This window comes from Sceloporus undulatus, chromosome 1 (assembly GCF_019175285.1).
Source record: "Sceloporus undulatus isolate JIND9_A2432 ecotype Alabama chromosome 1, SceUnd_v1.1, whole genome shotgun sequence".
Lineage (NCBI taxonomy): Eukaryota > Metazoa > Chordata > Lepidosauria > Squamata > Phrynosomatidae > Sceloporus > Sceloporus undulatus.
Window position 1 is genome coordinate 162,400,628 of NC_056522.1, and position 16,210 is coordinate 162,416,837.

General features: G+C 40.6%; 1 protein-coding gene across 6 annotated transcripts in view; it reads left to right on the forward strand.

The window, feature by feature from the left end:
• Positions 1–16,210, forward strand: part of CPS1 (carbamoyl-phosphate synthase 1) — a 189,272-nt gene that overhangs the window by 160,235 nt on the left and 12,827 nt on the right. For all 6 annotated transcript variants that reach the window (XM_042446998.1, XM_042446996.1, XM_042446994.1 and 3 more), the window contains 3 exons: positions 1,902–2,072; positions 4,221–4,295; positions 8,769–8,867. In XM_042446998.1, coding sequence (XP_042302932.1) covers positions 1,902–2,072; positions 4,221–4,295; positions 8,769–8,867 — 345 coding nt within the window. The remainder of the gene's footprint in view (positions 1–1,901; positions 2,073–4,220; positions 4,296–8,768; positions 8,868–16,210) is intronic.

Here is a 16,210-nt window from a genome sequence, read left to right on the forward strand (position 1 = left end):
TCACCACTTTATAAGACACTCTGTGATACAATTTTGAGAAAAGAACTCTGCCCACACAATGCAGTAATTTGAGGATAAAGCAAGATCTGTAGAATTGCCGTCTGTCAGCAAGCATGTTAGCTCAGCATTGGGCTTAAATCAGATCAGCACTAAATGAGATTTGTAAGAATGTTATATACAACTCATCCTATTAGCACGGCACAGGCTTGACTCTACATAGCCTCCTATTTTGATATCTTGGGGCATTTTCAATAGCCAGAAAGCAAAATGGAAGGCAGAGAGAGAAAAGAGAAAGGAAGAAGCAGATGTAACTTCAAAGCAGTCTTTTCTGATAGGATGGCTTTTTCAGAGCCCACTTAAACAGCAACAACAAAAACAAAAACATAACCTAAATCCAATTCCTATCTCCTAGATAGCATGAACCAGTGCAATCAATCAGATTTAAACAATGATTCATCTACAATTTGTTGGGGCTATTCTAGTTAGGACTAGAAATTGAAATTTGGGCCCCAGTGTTCAATCTTAGTTAATTAATCATGCCTTCCCTCTCTTTATTGCGGTAGTGTTCACATTGGTTTGTTTAAGCACAGAAAGACAGAAATGAATCCAGCGGCACCTTTGAGGCTAACTGAGAAAAAGAAATTTCTGGCATAAGCTTTCATGGACACAATCTATTTATGAAGTAGGAGCTTATCGCATGGTCAAAAACCTCAACTGCACCCCAATGGGATACAGCCGGGTTCTGGGAATTATCGCACATAATTCACCACTGATTCTGCTGGGGGAGTGCAGCCTGGCTGCATCCCAAGGTCCCACCTGCTCTTCAGAAGCCACTTTTCAAAGTTGGAAATTTAAATTGCTTTCAGGAATGTCCCATCCCTCTTTCCATAAGCCAGCAGAGAATTCAGAGCAGAATTCAGTGAAATCCCCATTATGCTTTCAGTTTATTCCTCTTCCATGAACTCTTCTTTGGATAACACTTCCCTGATCCTCTGTGGTTCATTATTGCATTGGTGTCTGCTCATTTTACTCCTTTAACTTTTGCAAAAACATCTGCTGTGGCCTCCTTAAGAAATTATATTTTGAGGTGTCTTCAGAAGAGCATCATTTGGACATATGGATCTGTAGCGTATATGTTTGGAAAATATTGCCCATGTACAGTTTTTCAGAGTTGATTAATGATTTGAGTATACACATTGACTACTTCTAAACCAATGGATCTTAACCTTTAGCCCTTAAGGTGTTTTGGATTTCATCTCTCCGCATTCCTGCTCATTGGTCTTTGATGAGCAAGATGTTTGGGAATTGAAATCCAAAACATCTGGATGACCAAAGGTGGAGAACTGTTGCTATAAAATAATCTGATATCCAAATGTGCTGAGTATCACTAAACCATCGCTGAATTGTCGGCTGTCATCATCCTGGGTCCAAGCCGCACTATGCGAGCACTTGTTAGAAGTCAGAAAGTTTTCCAGCTTCTAAAAAGTGGAGTACGACAGGGACCTGGCTGGGACCCAGGCTGATGGCGGCTGGTGGTTCGGCAGCAATTTAGTGTGCAATAATCTCCGCCTCCATCCCACATCCCAGCTCCAGTCCGGGAGGCTGGAGCTGGTTTAAAATGCTGAGCGATAACCTTCTCTGTCTGTTTGATACATGTACATTATGTGCATGATGACAGAAGGAGAAGGAAATTTATGTCTAAGAATGTCTAGAATCTTTAGGCTCATGAATGCTTAACATATAGGGACAGCACAGTGACCAACGGGTGAACAAAATGTTCTGAAAAAGTGGATGGAAGTATCTGCATTCTCTCTCTCAATCTACTGCCTTCAACTGTAAGAGAGGTGTTTATTTTTCTTCACAACTAGGTATAAAGATTATTTCCTCACCTTCTATTTAAGGTAATAGAGTGCAACTTGCGAGCTTCACGTTCCTTCCCCTTTGTGTCCAAGTCCCTTGGTTTGGATTTCATTGATGTAGCAGCTAAAGTGATGACTGGGGAACAAATCTACGAGTCCACTCTCCCGACACTGGAAACACCCATGATTCCTTCAGACTATGTTGGCATTAAGGTAGGCGTGAAGAAGCATGGTAGAGCAATTAATGCATTGTGGCTCATAGGCTTCAGGATATATGTTAACCTTTCTTTAACCATTTGATTAAGTGAAATAAGTTTGGTTTTTTCCCTCTGAAGATGCCAGCCACAGCTGCTGGTGAAACGCCAGGAATAAACTCTTCTAGAACATGGCCTCATACCTTGAAAAACCCACAAAAAACTATGGTTTATTTATTAAGGAGTAACACAATGTTTTAAATACCTATGGCAATTAATGATTATTAAAATGTCAAAAATAATTAAAAGACTCTCAAGAGATCCTAGGGGATTTACAGAACCTTTTGAATAGTACGTGCATTATTTTTAATTAGTTTTACTTTCTCCTGACATGCTTAGGTAGTCCCCCAATCACATCTTATTTCTAGTTTGGACTTGCTACCCCATTATTGGAAAGTATCCAAAACATCTGTCCACAAACCAAACTTGGCAAAAGAAGAAAAGGGTATGTTCCTTTCTTCTCTTGCTATTGTCAGATAGAAAAACACCTGTCACAACTACTTTTCTGGGTCTGATTATCTTTCCCTAGGGGACTGAAAATATTATTGCACTTGTTCTGTGTATCTGGAGAAGTTTGACTCTTAAGGACAAGCTAGACAATAGGCTTGGCACATATTTAGAAGAGGTGAACTTAAGGTGGAGAAAGATGTATGTTTGTCACAGCACATGCTTGTCTTCGCCTATGTATTTTTTGTTAAGCATCATGTAGCATGCTGTATTTTATTATTGTCATTGCAATGTAAACACATTTTAAAGTCATGCTTCTCTGAAGAAATGCTATTATAGGTTATAACCTATAAAGCCCTAAATGGCTTGGGCCCAGAGTACTTGAAGGACCGCCTCTCTCCGTACAATCCGCCCCGCACACTCAGATCCAGTAGGCAGCAGTTATTAAGAATTCCAGAGGTCAAATTGAATAACACCACTAGAAGGGCCTTCTCGACCTCGGCCCCCATCCTCTGGAACACGCTGCCCATTGAGCTCCGTTCAGCAACCTCCCTGGCCCAATTCAAGAAGGAGCTAAAGACGCTTCTCTTTAGGCAGGCTTATCCTTAAGCCTCTGCCCTGAGAGTCCTTCCCCCCTCTGTTAAGTCCCTTTGTTAGTTCCCCTGTTAGCCATTGGTGAGTCATCTGTGATTGGCACAGATTATTTTATTGTATTGATGGTTTTAATAATGTTGTTTTTAACAATTGTGTGATATTTGTTGCGAACCGCCCTGATGTCTCGAAGGGCGGTATACAAATAAAGTTTATTTATTTATTTATTTATTGTTCAGGAAATAATATATCAATCAAAGAGAGCACATAGTCCCCTCATTGTCTACTTTGACTCTTAGACTTAGGATATTTCTTGTATACTTTACACTAAGGGCATTTTCAGACATTGTATTCCAGTTTATGATTAACGTATATACTCAAATATAAGTCATGTATAAGTCGAGGGCAGGTTTGGAGGCCAAAATTATGGATTTTGATATGACCCGTGGATATATTGAGGGTCATGTAACAAGGGATCCAAAAGATGAAGCAAAGGAAAATGATGCCAAAGAACTTACAGAATCTCAGGATGCATAACTGTGTGAAGGATGGACGAAAGAGTAAAGGGAGGTCAGTGTTTTCAGGACAAATTACACTTTTGCGTTTCACCAGGGGATGGTTTCTGTTTTTATGAGAGTTAAAGTACTGTACTTACATTGACCCATGGATACGTTGACTCAGAGAAGAATGGTCAAGTAGTCAGCCAGGCACATTCTAATCTAGTGTGTTTCAAGATGTTTAAAACTGTTCTAGAAAAAAAATGTTTGTGAACAGTTGATTATGTTTTTTCTAGAACAGTTTTAAACAGCTTGAAACACACTAGCTTAGAATTCATGTACATTTTCTTTCTTACTTTTTTGAGACAAGTCTGGAGGAAAGAGGAGGTCAGAAACTGACAATTTGTATTGTTCAAATTGTGTATTATTCATCTGGAGGCCTTTGGCTATAGTGTGAGATAAACTTATTTTAAATACACATGCACATATAAACATTCTTCTTCTTCTTCTTCTTCTTCTTCTTCTTCTTCTTCTTCTTCTTCTTCTTCTTCTTCTTCTTCTTCTTTTTCCAGGCTCCAATGTTCTCCTGGCCCCGCCTGAGAGATGTTGATCCTCTTCTCAGATGTGAAATGGCATCTACTGGAGAGGTATTAATGTTTAGGATGTTTTCACATAGCACCAATGCAGTTCTGTCTCAAAGCTAACTTTAGATTGCAGTGTATATCCTGCTGGTTCCTCAGCCGTTATTTGTTCTCCCCATTGCAGATTTCACTTTCCGCTGGTAAGGACCATTTAGGGGTCAGTGACTATGAAAGATGATATACAGTAGATCTGCCTATAAGAATAGTCTTAACTGTGCTTAAATTGCTAGGTATCCTCAGAGAACCAATCCACTTTTGAGGGGATGAGGAGAAAAAATATTGAGAACTTATACATTTCCTCCCACCTATTTCAAAGTCACTAGAGGTTCTCATAAAGAAAACCAAGTGGATCATTCTGCAGAATGTAACTTGTTTGGCCACTGGATGTCCCCCTTCTTTTGTTTCTGAAATGCAAGGATTGGCAGTGGTTGCTGCAAAAGCATAGACTCTTTGTTTCTTTCCTCGCATTGAGCTGTCAGGTTCTGGTAAATATTTCAGAGTGACAGAGTACATTTTATGAAATACCTAGCTAACTCTCAACAGACAAGTATATACAGCTTTTGCAATCCCCATAAATGCAGAGACAACATCATGGTTCTGAACATGAACAGTTGGTCTTTTTAAATGTAAAAGCTAAATCAGGGTAACTTACATATGGGGTGATATTTTTGAGCTGGCTTTGTTGCCATCATGATCTGTTATGTGGCAACAGAACAGCAGGTATCCTGCATGGGTGCAGATATGTTTTGTCCTCTGGCCAGATGCTGTCACTCCAAACATTATGCATAAACAAAGTCAGCATGTGTTTACCATGGGCTCAATTTTTGATGGTTTTTTTTTTTTTTGCTATTTCTGGTGCCAAATGTCTATTGATTGGGCTAAAACCAGCCTGCTTTTTTGTAAAACCCTGGTAACTGCCAAGAAACTAGGACTGCAAAGATTACAGGTTCTACCAGCTATCAACTGCCCCTGTCTTGGATTCACGAAATGGACATTTTGTCACATTGTGAAAAAGTGGATGATGGCTCACATGTAGCCATACTGTGGCAATCCAACAGGTTTGGCATGCGGATGTTGTCATTTCACCATTGTAGACCGTTACCTGAAATCCTCCTTAAATTGGATTCTTTCCAGTTTATGTATCCAGTTAGGGATCTCACTGAATGTAATGAAAGACCTAGGTAGAATCAATACTTAGTTGTCTATCTGTTTAATACCCCTGATTGATAAAATAAAGAGTATCTTAAGACAATAGAATACAGAAATGGATGGAAAAAGACTGAAGCAATAAAAGGGCTATGCAGAGCTTAAATCTATCATTGCTAGTAAGCGTGCTATACATCTGGGAACAGGATTATACATTTAAAGAGAAAAATTGGAAGTGACTTGTGTATGTATTGATATATGGACTTGCAAAAGGAGAGCAAGCTTGTTTTCTGCTGCTCCAGAGACTAGGACCCGAAGCAATGGATGCAAACTGCAGGAAAAGAGATTCCACCTCAACATTAGAAGGAACTTTCTGACAGTATGGGCTGTTCGACAGTGGAACACACTTCCTTGGAGTGTAGTGGAGTCTCCCTCCTTGGAGGTCTTCAAGCCGAGGCTGGATGGCCATCTGTCGGGGATGCTTTGATTGTGATTTCCTGCATGGCAGGGGATTGGACTGGATGGCCCTTGTGGTCTCTTCCAACTCTATGATTCTATGATTCTATGAGTTTGGAATATACTTTGCATTTCATCCTCATGTGTTCTTCCTTGAGCTCATGCACCTATGAGTAGACCTAGTTGAGCTCATAAGGCAATTAAATGTATCTGCATGTTCAGTCATTAGGCACTGGGAGAGTGCTATAAATAAAAGATAATATATTGTGAATGGAAATAAAATAGTCTCTAAGGACATATTTTAAATACAGTGATGTACAGATAACACAAATTAACTTGACACACTCAGTTCTGTCATATGATTCCTTACTCAGTTCTGTGGGACTTCCCCAACACTGTTGTACAATATAACAACAGTGTACAAGACAAAATAACTATGTTCAACTTTCCTATTTCTACTTACTAAACAATTTATTATATTCATAGTACCAGTATATTATTGGCATATTATCCTTTATCTTTCATTCAAGGATTTTTAAAAAAATATTCTTCTTCTTCTTCTGCTTCTCAGATTATAGTCAAATTCTCAACTGCAGCAAGGTTTGCTTTCAGGCTAGTCAATGAAGAGAGAGAAAAAGCCAATCATCCTTCTAATTTTCTGAAGGGAGATGACTTCACGAGAAACAGGAAAAAAAACCTGTAGTTTAGCCAAGGGACAAGGATTAGTTTTCTAAGTGTTAGATGGAAGAAAGAATATTTTAGTCATAAAGGGGAGATTATTAACTTTTATGAGTTACAAAGATCCATATTCACAATTGCCATAAAACAGGAGAGTTGTGAAGGTCTTTCTTACCAGTGAATAGAGGACAATAACTCTCCCAGTAAAATAGTCACTTATTCTACAAATGTATTTTAAATGCACCCAGAACTTCTTGTGAAGGTGAATACACTATAACTATATAGCAAAAATGTAGATTACTCTTGGTTTCAATATGAATTTTCAGCTGCTGGTATGATTGTCTTTAATGGTACTGTACATTATATTTTTGGAATGATATTTTCCCTTTGCCACATGCGCCTTCCTGCTTAGAAAGATACATAGGACATAATTTGATCATATGAGCCAATTATATTGAGGCTGCCTGAATATACATTATATCCATATTGAGCTTCTTTGTAAAATATCTCACTCTTTGCAGCCTTCCATGGGCTTGCTGTTAACAAACTGGTTAACAGCAATAGCATTAGCATTAGCATTTACATTTCTATACTGCTTAATAGTGAACTCAGCACTCTCTAAGTGGTTTACAACCTGTAAGCCAATTGCCCCCAACAAGCTGGGTACTCATTTTACCAACCTACAAAAAGATGGAAGGCTCAGTCAACCTTGGAGCCCTGGGATCAAATTCACAACCTTGTGGCTGCAGTACTGGCATTTAATCACTGTGCCACCAGTTACCAAGAGCACAAAGGACCCTACTTGCCTCTCTTCCAAATGTTGCTCAGGACTATTCACTCTCTGAGGAAAGGCGAACAAGAAATAGTATTGGTAGGACAATTAACGTGGAGATGTGCCAAGAAGGTTTGTCAAATGCTTCTACATTATTTCACATAGCAGCTCTGTAACAGTCCAGTCCCATGTATATCTGGTTAGAAGTATGTCCCATTCAATTCCATGCAGCCCCCTCCCAGGATTCTGGGTATAAAATAACTGCTTAATTATTGGCTGTTTTAGATAGTGCAGCTCTTTCTTTAATCACACTGTGATAAAGAAATACATTAACAACACTACCATTGTTGCTATTGTGGTATGTTTTGACAGAGAAAGCTGAACCTGTTGAACTTTATTTTGCCAAGCAGTTATCGGAACACACAGAGATTGCAATCTTATATGGCTCAGTGTAGCATAGTAGGACTTCATGGGGACCTATTCTAGGTTGAGGTATATGCCACCCCAACTTCCTTACAGCTCCAGTCTTGTTCTAACATAGGCCCTATACAGATAGGCCAAAATAAAGCTGCTTCAGGTCACTTTGGAGGTATTGTGTTTCAATGATGCATGCATCCTAAGAGTTTGGAAGCTGCACCAAAGCTGCACTCCAGTCCTTAGGACTGGATCGTGGCTTTGGTGCATCTTCTGGACTCTTAGGACACATGTATCCTTTAAACAACATACCTCAAAATGACTCGAAGCAGCTTTATTTTGGCCTGTCTGTATCAGGATAGTCTGGCTAAGTAAGCCATCTGCAGAATGAGAGCTTTGAAAAGTTACGGTTTTGGACTTCCCCTCTCAATCCCTCTAGCCATGCTGGCCTATAGCTACTGTATATCATATTTCTTGACCTCCAATTTTTCCTCTCTGTGTTTTGCATTCAAATGTGTGTGCTTAAATACCCTGAGTGGTCTCTGAGGTGCTTGGAAATGCCTAGATACTCATGCTAAGCTAAGCAACTGTGCATTCCTGTGGCAAACTGAACCATTCATTTATGGGCCCAGGGAAGCATTTATAACTCTTGCTGTTATTTAAACATTAAGTATTATGAGCATTTTGTAGAACACATGCATACTGTGTGAACCAGAAGCTGTGTTTGGCATCCACATAATTCATAGCAGGATCCGTTTATGTTGCTCCATGGTGTGCTATTTGAGAGTAAAGCATTGCTTATTCCTTCATTATTGCTTAATTAAAATATAAGATTTGTCTGTGCTGATCTGCCATTTCCCTGCTGGTTCAAGACAAGAGCTGCAGAGACAGAGGCTCCTTACGCACACACAAAAATTCTTTCCTTTTCTTTAAATGTGAATCTATTTTTACCTCATTTTCTTTTTTTGCCTTTAACCCCCTCCCCTTATTTCTATGTTTTGTCCCCTGTCCAGGTTGCCTGCTTTGGAGAAAATATCCATTCTGCCTTCCTGAAGGCAATGCTCTCTACAGGATTTAAATTGCCACAGAAAGGAATTTTGCTTGGAGTCCAGGTGAGCTGCAATAGCTTTGACAGTAGAACAAAGACATGTCAGGCAGTATAGTAGCTGGGATGGACAGATGAAGCCACTAGCTAGACCAGGTCATCCTTGCATATTGAGATTCATAAATCTATTCCATATTAGTTCTAAATTAATCTATGATGTTTTTCTTTCTAAATTGCACAAAATTGCTTTGTTTCTAACACATTTTTGACAATATATGCTTTTTGCATGATCTAATGAATCATACTATGTGCATTTTTACTATGCATGTGGACACTTTTTGATCAGCCAGCACATCTGTATTTGGAACATGCTATTGCAAAATTCAGAAAAGGGTTCTGATCTGCATATTAATCTGGGAAGTATGAATTCAGTCAGTTGACTTTAAAATGTGGGCTGGATAAAATTCACAAGCATCTCTACTATGTGGATTCCCTGTGCTCCATGAATATAACTTATGGTTTGAATGTGCAAGCCCCCAGAGTTTGTTTACTGCTGCTCCAGAGACTAGGACCTGGAGCAATGGATGCAAGCTATAGGAAAAGAGATTCCACCTCAACATTAGGAGGAACTTCCTGACAGTAAGGGCTGTTCGACAGTGGAACAAACTCCCTCGGAGTGTAGTGGAGTCTCCTTCCTTAGAGGTCTTCAAACAGAGGCTGGATGGCCAGCTGTTGGGGATGCTTTTATTGAGAGTTTCAGCATGGCAGGGGGTTGGACTGGATGGCCCTTGTGGTCTCTTCCAACTCTATGATTCTTTGAGTCCTTATGCACAAATGTCAAAGTTAAAGGATGCTGGGAGAGCAGAGTTAAGTTCTCTGCCTGAGACCTCAGACAACTAATTAAGACAAGATGTACCAGCCAACAAGATGGGCTGCAGGATACCCAAATTTTGTATTTGCAGCGTATTGCTAGCTCACAGCTTTCAGCATTCTTTACCACTGACTGCAGAGGCTGGGAGTGAGGGAGATGCAGCCCCCCAAAAATCTGGAGGGATGCTTTTGCCCTCCCTGGCTTTAGGAGATTGCACTGAGTAGTCCTGAACTATGCAACGGATTCTCCACAGTTTGTATCCCATGACACGAAAAGCAATACCACATGTCCATCATTTTTTGACAATCAAAATTGTACTTCAGTCCATCATAAAGAATATCTTGAAGCATTTGTAGTTTTAAGCCATGCCTGACAGTGTGCAATTCAGGACAACAAAAGTAGCTGCTTCTCCACTGATGGAAGGAGATCCTCCCTCCCTCTTTCACTGCAATGCTTCTTCCCTGCCTCGGGGTAATTACAAGCTGCAGGAGATACAGAAGTGTGCTATGCTCATAAATCTCCTCAAGGCCTGCATGTCTGTTTCCCAAATGATCAGTCACTACATCTGAGATTGGAAAATGCTAGGGGTCTCATAAAAACAATTGATGGCCTTTTGCAACCCCCCTGCTGTGCTTGTAATAAGCTAACGCCTTGCATAAAGTCAATAAGAAAATAATTAAAAACAATACTGACTTCCCAGTTTGTGAATGATTATTATAGACACCGAGACAGGATGTGGGAATTGGGCCCACAAGCATCAGCAACAGGAACAGACCTTGGCGAAATGCAAACATTAAAAAAAAGCCCTCTCAAGCATGCCCAGAAGCTAATTGATAATACTCAGATTCTACTACTAAATCATGCAAATCAATAAGCCATGCTGCTATCCCTTTGTTTGTCCCTCCTACAACAGTTTGTAGTGCATAAAAGGCCAGAGGAGGGGGAGAAATTTAAACTGTAACCCCAACTCACTCATGATGATTCCACAGATGATCTGTGGCTACTCAATGAGAGGGTCTACGTTACAGATTTAAATTGGCTTGAAAGCCATTTTCTCCCCATATGAGGAGAATCATATGAGGAAGAGATTTAATAATTCCTTGTGTCACCGTTTAAAAAAATCACGGATTTGAACCCCGTGGCCTTCTCGATGTTGGAATACAACTCCCATCATCCCCGATGAGCAGGGCCAATGATCAGTGTTGAAGTGAGTTCTAATCCAAAATATTTCGGGAGGGACTCAAATTCTCTCCCACAGCCCATGCCAGTGTTCATGAATTATACTGCAGCCTGTCTTTGATACAGACTGATGTTTCTCACTCTGTGGCAAAGCAGCTTTGCATACTTGTGTCGCTCTACTTCACAGTGGGGTCACTCAACACTTTACAGGGGGTCAGAAATTCATACAGTAGATGCCTCTTTTGCCCTAACTGTAGCCACCATACCTTACAGTGTGCTCTGTTGAGCAGATGATGCTATTCATATAAGATAGTGGTATACAAATCATTATGAAGGGGCTATGCTTGACCTGCTCCAAGTAGATGCCCAGTCAAATTGCATGCCCTTTTGGATAATCCCTGACTGATGATTAATGAGCACCACATCAGCCTTCCATGCTGAAAGAATAGGTCTTGAAGAGTCAGCAGGTCATGAGAGGTGGAAATAAGTGTCAACGTGTGAGGCCAACTGCATTATTAACTCAAAGATTCAACCCCCCCCCCCCCCACACACAAAAAAATACAGTTTGATTCAGCTTTCCTTTTTGGTTTCAGAAATTTGGTTGCATAGTGGTGTTTATGGTTGGCTGGAGCTGAGGAAGAGTTGGTGGAATCCTACTTTGAGCAAAATGCAGTTTGCTCCTTCTTAAAATAACATAATTTGGGCATGTTTTAAAAGGGAAATGAACAGTTCTGTAGCGCTTATGAAAAGAAGAGCACCTTGGTCAGCTGAATGGGTGTCTATTCCCTTTTTCTGTTTTTGGCCTCCTGTAAGTTAATGAGGCTTCTTTCCTCCTCCTCTTCTTGCCTAATCACACCCCAAAGCACATTATTTAGGATAGCTGGATGTGGCAATGTGGATCCTTCCGTAAGAACATGTGGCATACAAGACCCAATGGAAGGGAAAGACTCCTTTCTTTGCTATGTCAGGCACAGTAATATTGGAGGGAGTGTATATATGGAAATGCTTATTCAGTACAAAATCAAATGACTCACACCTGCACATTTCCCTATACGTTTGAACATCTAGTTCAACTAAACCTGGATGGCACCCTGCATTTATTAGGATGTCTCACTATGTTACTAAGCCGTCTTAATTTACAACAGAAAGTTTGAATGATTCTGTTTCAGTGAGGTGGGTGTGGAGGAAGATTTAGGATGCTTAGTTCCAGACTCTGACTGGAACTTTGCATTTTTTTTTTATTAAACAATATTAGCTGAATAGCTCTTTTCATGTGCTTTCCTGATTGGGCTATTCTGTAATGATTGTTGGAAGAAATGCATCTGTCTTACATCTGTGGTGCAGAAATGCTGAGCATCACAAAACTCCAAGAGCATTCAAGGAGTGCTTTATTTTTATAGCCTGGCTAATTGAGACCAGCTTCTTCATAACCTTATGCCCAGAGCTGTGAGATCTGGTCTTAATCTGCACCTTTGGCACATGCTCTTTCTCTCCTGAGTGGTGGGAACTTCATTGTGGCTTTTTTTAACTGTTGTTTTCCTCTGAAGGAAACAGCCGTGTAAACATAACAGTTTACATGGCTGTTATGTTTAAATATACTAACCTGAATGTAAACCAAGTTCATATTAAATAGTCCTACCTGTAAATTGCTCACATGCTAGCCTAAACATGGAATCTATCAGAGACTTCCAGATAATATGAAATTACTCCTGCATCTCTCACCAGGAAGACTGCTGCATACATGTTGTCTGGCGGTGCATCTTCACTGTAGAAATAATGCAGATTGACACCAATTTAAGTGCTATATTCCATCCTATGGAATCTTTGTAGTTTTACGTCTTTAGACTTCTCTGCCAAAGAGTGCTGGTGCTTCACAAAATTACCAATCCCAGGATTCAGTAGGATGGAGCCATGGCAGTTAAAGCAGTGTTAAACTTCATTATTTCTACCATATAGATCCACTCCTGGTATACCCATATACTCTCCTGTATAATACATTGTAGGAACTGTCCTTTCATGTGTTATTTTTTTAAATAAAAGTTTATTTGATTATTTTTTTATGTATGTCATATCCCAGTTTTTTCTAATATGGGACTCAGGGCAGCTCACAATATAGATTTTTTAAAAAGCAACTAAAAATAATTTTCACATTAAAACCCAATTAAACAGACATCTCTGTATAAAAATGCATAGTTAAAATAGTTTAAAATACATTTAAAACATATTTATAAAACAGGAAGATAAACGTACAGCACATCACATCCCAAACTCCTTCTGCTTTAAGCACCAATGGCCTATCTAAATAAAAAGGCCTTTGCCTGCTGACAGATAGAGTAAGACAGCAGAGAGGTGGCCAACTGAACTTTTACAACTTAAAATCAACTACTAAGGTCCAAAACACACTGCAGAAATAATCCACTTTGAGACCACTTTAACAATAAACCAGTTTGAGATTGCCTTAACTGCTTTGGCTCAGAGCTAGGGATTCCTAGGAATTGTAGTTCATTGTGGCCCCAGAATTCTCTGCCAGAGAAAGCTAAATGTTTCACAAAACTACAGCTCTCAGGAATCTCTAGCACTGAGCCAGGGCAGTTAAAGCAGTCACAAACTGGATTATTTCTGCAGTGTGTTTTGGACCTAAGAGGACTCTCTCCCATGCACACATCAATTGTGCTTATGATGGTCATGGGACTGAGAAAAAGCCCTACCCTAAAGATCTTAAAATTTGGACTGGTTTGTTTAGGGAGATACTGTCCTAATTAAGTTGCAGAATCAGGGCCAGCTCATCCATATTGGTGAACAAGGCAGCCGCCTAGTGTGGCAAAATTTAGGGTCAGCTTCGTGGCTTTCTTTGTATAATTGTTTGCGTAATTAAACAATATTAAAGTGAAAACTCATTACAGTAAGTGATGTAAAAGCAAGTTACCGTATGACGGTTTCTTTGTACAATGGCCAAAACATAAATTTTCACACACCCCTGTGTCCGTGGTAGGCCCACATGGTACATCATCTGCCCTCTGCATGCGCCTTGAATGTAACCTCAAGGTCAATAGCCCCCTCTCCTCTTGCCACCCACCCGCCTTACCCTTGGTGCCACAACACGGAACGCCAGTCGCCAAATGTCACAGCAATAAAAAAGTTTTAACCTGTAAAAAAACTAATTGGCATTTTGACTAATTCTCAGTACTATGACGAGAGATTGGAACCTAAGTGTTATGTCATGTTTAGCTTTAACAAACGAAACAGCAGAAATCAAGGGGTGAAAATAATTACGAGGGGTGACAAGGGTGCCAAAATATTTCTTGCCTAGGGTGGCCAAATACCTAGAGCCAGCCCTATGCAGAATTCATTGTTGAATGCACACTTGTTTTCCCAATTTTCTATAGGCTGCTAAATAAAAAACAAAACAAAAACAAACCATGGCTGCTGAAGACTCCATTGTTAGAAATCATTTCTCAGTATAATATTATTCTAAAAGAAGCTGCCTGTTGAAGTGCTAATTTAGATTAGGTGCCTAAATACCCCAAAGGCACCAGATCCCATCTGATCTTGGAAGATAAGCATTTAGGTATAAGATGGGGCCACAGCTACAGCTTTTAGAAGAAGACAATTCTGTCCAGAAACCCATTCATGAATCAATCTTCTAACACATAGCTAGTTTCTTTGTCTTTGCTAAAACCACTGCAGGGTTAAATGAAACTGAGAGAGTTAGAAATTCACACAGGTAGCTTTATTGGTTAATCTGATTTCTTCTATGTGTAGAATAATAATTATTTTCACTGCTAGTATGCAAAGGCATCTTGTAGAACCTTTGAGACAAACTGAGCAGAAGAGGTCTTTTGCCTCTGAAAGGTGCTACGAGATCCCTTTGCATCCAGACTAAGGCCCTGTCCAGACCAGCCTGAAAGGCTGGCCTGGGGGCAGAGTTGGGGTGTAGCGTCCTGACAACTCATGCCCGACTCCACCTCCAGGGCACCCTGATGCCGCGTGCTGCTCCAGATGGCACGTGGCATCATGGCACGCTTCTGGCACTGCATCCAGATGATGCAATGCTGAAGGAGTACCATATAGCCGTGCCACTGTGGCTATGGTGCCCTCAAAAGGCTGGATCGAGGCTGTGGCATGAGGCTGCCATGGCTGAAGAAGGGGAGGCTGGAGACCGCCCCTTCAGTGCTGTTTGTACAGCCACTCACATAGCTATGTCTGAATTCGGTTTATTTTACTGTTAAAGGCCCGTTACAGACGGCCCAAAAGGGGAGGTCTCAGGCCGCTGCCGGTTGCAGCGCGGAGGAGCCGCAGCAGCCAAACCGTGCGACTCCTCCGCGCTGCAAAAAAGGAGCGCGAGAATTGCGCTCCTTCCGGCAACCCAGAAGAGACGTCGCAAGTGCCAAAGCGTGCACTCGCAACGTCTTTTCTGGGTTTGGACGTGCAGACGCAGAGTGTCCGCTACATCAAGATGGCGGCGCCCATCTGTATAGGGCGGCGCCATTTTGACGTATGGATTACGCGTGAGGGGCAAGGCGTGTCCGGAAGCGCCGCCCCTCGCTCATAATCACGGCGCGATGACGGCGCCTCATGGGCCCGTCTATAACGCACCATAGTTTGCATGAGGATTTATCGCATATTCTACCAGAGGCAAAAATACCTTCATGTCCTGTATTAGGCAATGTTTTAACAAATACAACTGGTTGAAAAAGCCAGTGGAACTTTTAATATTAACTGAATGAATCCCATGAGTTGAAGCGCCTTAAAAATCAAAATAAACAGAGGGACCTGAATCTATATTCAGAGGTTAATTATACAATACTATGAAAAACATGTTGAAGGAAATGAGAAAATCTTTTTTGAAACTGACTCCTGAAAGTGCACAACAAATAGGCAAGCTTGTATTTTACTTTTCAGTAGCAAGCAATTTCTTGTACAGGTACTTTCAATCAGCTTTTACATCGGGGGCCGTGTAGATGAAGGTTGACAACTGTAATTTCTTTTCGAGGAGAGCCTGTTTTATGTGTCACAAATGTTCAATACATGTTTGATAGAAGTTTATAATACTATTGTGAAAGCCAACACCCCTGACCAGAAGGCAGAGTGATTCCATAGCTAAGAAGCTGCAAACTCGCTCATGTCATGTTGGATATTTGTATTTTCCACTCAGTATAGAGAACAGAAGTGGCTTTCCATTGAGTTCTTGCCAGTTTCTGCGGACCCTGAAGCTATGGCTTGACTCATTTTTCCATCACTAGTCCTTACTCTACCCTTTAGGGGTTTTCAATGTGACCTCTATTAGGATCAGAGAATCCACGCCTCGCACTAGGAAAATAAATGGCTTTGTGAAATCCTGACTCCTAACTTGTCAAAAG